The sequence below is a fragment of the Trachymyrmex septentrionalis genome, unplaced genomic scaffold (genome assembly GCF_001594115.1).
Source record: "Trachymyrmex septentrionalis isolate Tsep2-gDNA-1 unplaced genomic scaffold, Tsep1.0 scaffold9, whole genome shotgun sequence".
Taxonomy (NCBI): Eukaryota; Metazoa; Arthropoda; class Insecta; order Hymenoptera; family Formicidae; genus Trachymyrmex; species Trachymyrmex septentrionalis.
In genome coordinates, this window is record NW_017306091.1 from 1,037,133 (window position 1) to 1,040,652 (window position 3,520).

Consider the following 3,520-nt stretch of genomic DNA (forward strand, 5'->3'; position numbering starts at 1 on the left):
TCTCTCTTCCTTATCTCTTTCCTTGTTAAGAAATGTGAAGAAAAATTCAATTTTACTTTAAAAGAAACATTTTATAACTATTTATTAAAAACACCAAAACCAAAAGTTTTGTGCGTCTACCTAGTTGAAGACAAAACATTATTCATAAAAAAATGTAAGTGTATTCTTCTGTTTTATGTACTCTTGTCGTAAGAAACAATACATTTATGGAAAACAATTTTTTTTATTTTTATCTTCTGCTAAAGAATAGTTATTTTACTTTTATTCAAATTTATTTAATTTCCATTTATTTACGTTCGATTTTAAAAGAAGTCTCTAAGCGAAAACTTCAATCACGTTACTTGAACTTGAAAGTCATCTCAATTAGTGCGCGCTTAATTAACTAGAAATTAAACCATAAAATCGATCGAACAATAACCAACTGTATCGAGATTAATGCGCTGGGTCAATTATACAAGGTTAATCATTAATTTTATAGTGCTTATCTATCAAAATATCATAAATTTTCATATTTTTATTGTACATGTATATATACATTTGGAAAGACGACGTTTTCGGAAAAAATTGTTCTTATAAAAGTTATGAAGTACTAAATTATCTATCATATGATGATATTGATTTGACCTTGAACGATTTTAAGAGAGCCATGTCAAAGTCATCTTGATTTTTTCAAATAAAAAAGGAGAATCCTTTTTTTTAATTGTAAAATCTTATAGCCGACGTCTCCCGAAACCTTTTCAAAACAGTATAATTAAATGTCATTTGATTAAATAAAACTGTTTCAGATGTGTACCGCTAAAGTTTAAGTGCTAAAGTTTAATTACCCGGTGTTAGCATTACTTAAGATGCATCACGCGAAAGGCATGGTCAGATTTTATATACCTTTTCTGTGTGCTTCATTAAAGTCCCTTATTTCTTACGCGCGCGCGCGTGCGCGTAAGTACATTAATAACATTGACACACACAGTTAATAATATTTTTCGTAATATATACTTTAATCGATTCATAAAATACAACATATTTACTTATAAATATTAAAATATAATAAAATAATAATGTAATTGTTTATTAAATTAATGCTAACTATTTTAATTATTTGTTCAATTTATTATTTTGGTCATATTGAATATCCTAAAAAGTAAAGCTTTAATAAAGTTTTAATAAAAATAAAAGTTTAAAAAATATTTATATTTCTATAAAGTATAATTTTTAAATAATGAAAATAATAGGAATAATTTTTTAACTTTTTTGCATTATTTTGTTAAAGTGTATTCTTTATTACTTTATTCGTCATTTATTTTGAATGAAAAAAATAGAAACACATTAATTTAGATTAGAAGAAGGAGGTACTATAATTTTTTTTATGAATTATATACAGATATTATTATATACAGATTTAAAAAATAAAATTTCTATAATATAATTTTTATTAATAATTCTTATTAACCATTTAATTAATTAATTCTTATTAATATAATTTTATAAATAAATAAAATTTTAATTAATGATCAGTTATTAAGTTTTAGGACCTCAAAAAGAGTACATATGTATTCTTCAAAGGCTGGTAATTCTAGATACAAGTTCGCTGAGCTGGAACATCGTGCGATCTTTGATCGATGGATTTCCACGCGGTTTACTCCTTTTCCGCGATCACGATCTCACGATCACTTTCTCTCGCATTCTATCCCGCTCTCGTTTCCGGTACGTCGTGGTGCGGCCTCCGTTTTCACGCTCGCTCGCGCAGGTGCCGCATTTACCTTGCGCGCGCGCGCGCGCGTGCGCCGCGCGCATGCACGTTTCAACAAATTGTCATGAACTAAATGCCACGAAAGATTCATAAGCTCACCGCGCGGAGCGCCGGTGTGCGAAGTGCGACCTGTCGTCCCTGTCGAGGCGGATGAATGGCGTATTTATGTGTTTTAACGCGCGACATTGCCTATGTTCCGATATCATTGCATTCCGCATCCACACCACGAGTTGTCTGAGCTGTCCGAGGAGCACGTCCTCGCGTATTTCACTAATCCCAACTTGGTGAGCTTCAGTGGGGCTGCATCGTAGAGATCGTATCGTCGCACGGTAGGCGTTGCTGTCACTTGGCTTCCCTCGCCCCGCGCTCTTTTCACACATTTTGACGTTACTCCTGGGCCCTGTACGCTTGATTTATACTACAGTAGTATAAATTACATGTCATAAACCTTTCGGCCAGTGGAAACTATCCGCGGAATATATGGGCGGCTGTGGTTAAGGGATAAGCGTGTGCAAGGATACACCTCTGACAGGCAGAACTGAGTACTGTTAATAGAACAGTCGTTGTTAGATGATATTGCCAGTGAAATTATTATGCTACAATATTCATTTGTCTCACACAGGCACGATCTTAATAATTGTTGTTTTGATGCAGGGATAATGTTTACCAAGAAGAAAAAGAAACCACAGATCTCCACGCCAACCAACTTTGAGCACAGAGTGCATACTGGATTTGATAAACGTGAGGGCAAGTTCGTTGGATTGCCGCTGCAATGGGCTTCCATAGTCGGGAATAATCAGATTCTGAAGTCTACCAACAGACCACTGCCCTTGGTCGATCCAAGCGAGATCACACCTACCGAGATCCTTGACTTGAAGACCATTGTAAGAGGCCATAATGATCCTAGGATAAACAGACCACTTGCCACTGATAGAACTGTCGAGAATGGCTTGCCTAAGACTAGTACAGTCGCTCGTTCCAATTCTCTTCGTTCTTCGAGTCCGCCACGACTCAGGAGAGATTACAGGTATTGTAATTTAGCTTTTTCTTAGATGTATTTACTATATTGTATCAAACATGTAGATTTATATAAAGAATGATACAAAAGTATATGTCATAATGTATAGCAAAATTTTTGTTGATAAAGACTGGCACTGTAAACATACAACTATATCTATATGATTGATAGAAATAAATTAAGCATCTTAAGTACATTAGATATTCTTGCATTATCTATTTATAGAAATATTTTGATGAGATCAATGAGATTAATTGACAGCATAATTTTTTCTTTTTTTTTTCTTATTTTGCAGGCATAACAGCAATCTTCCGCCATCCGTCCCAGAAGGCCAAGAGATACCTTCAAATGTTAATCAGGGTTTTACGAACTTTGGCAAGCCACATAACTACATCGATAAACTAAGACAAAATTCACCGAATGTTAGCAGTGGACTGAATTCCAGTATGCAAAACATGCTCCCAAATCTTCAAAATCTCAATCCTAATATGCAATCTTCGCCAAATTTAGCTCACTCGGGATCAAATGTACCAAACTTATCTTTAAATTTCCAAAATTTAAGTCCTATTGTAAATTCGCAAGCTCCAGTACAAAGTCCAAATACCCCGCAACTTCTTGACACAGAATTTCATAGACTAAATTCACAAATGGCTATGACGTCAGGTCATTATAATGGCAATGTACAGGTAATTATCACAGTATAATTATTAGATATCGCACCTTCAAAAGATATATATATATATATATATATATAT

At 33.7% G+C, this 3,520-nt stretch overlaps 2 protein-coding genes across 3 annotated transcripts in view; one reads left to right on the forward strand and one right to left on the reverse strand.

The window, feature by feature from the left end:
* Nucleotides 1-1,965, reverse strand: part of LOC108755622 — a 14,472-nt gene extending 12,507 nt beyond the window's left edge. The window contains 1 exon segment of the mRNA XM_018498737.1: nucleotides 1,915-1,965. Coding sequence (XP_018354239.1) covers nucleotides 1,915-1,965 — 51 coding nt within the window.
* Nucleotides 1,953-3,520, forward strand: part of LOC108755860 (serine/threonine-protein kinase PAK mbt) — a 4,102-nt gene continuing 2,534 nt past the window's right edge. The window contains exons 1-3 of one of the 2 annotated variants that reach the window (XM_018499212.1): nucleotides 1,953-2,031; nucleotides 2,402-2,774; nucleotides 3,061-3,451. In XM_018499212.1, coding sequence (XP_018354714.1) covers nucleotides 2,407-2,774; nucleotides 3,061-3,451 — 759 coding nt within the window. In that variant the 5' untranslated portion in view covers nucleotides 1,953-2,031; nucleotides 2,402-2,406. Of the gene's footprint in view, nucleotides 2,077-2,401; nucleotides 2,775-3,060; nucleotides 3,452-3,520 lie in introns of both variants that reach the window. The other variant, XM_018499211.1, reaches the window with a different exon arrangement.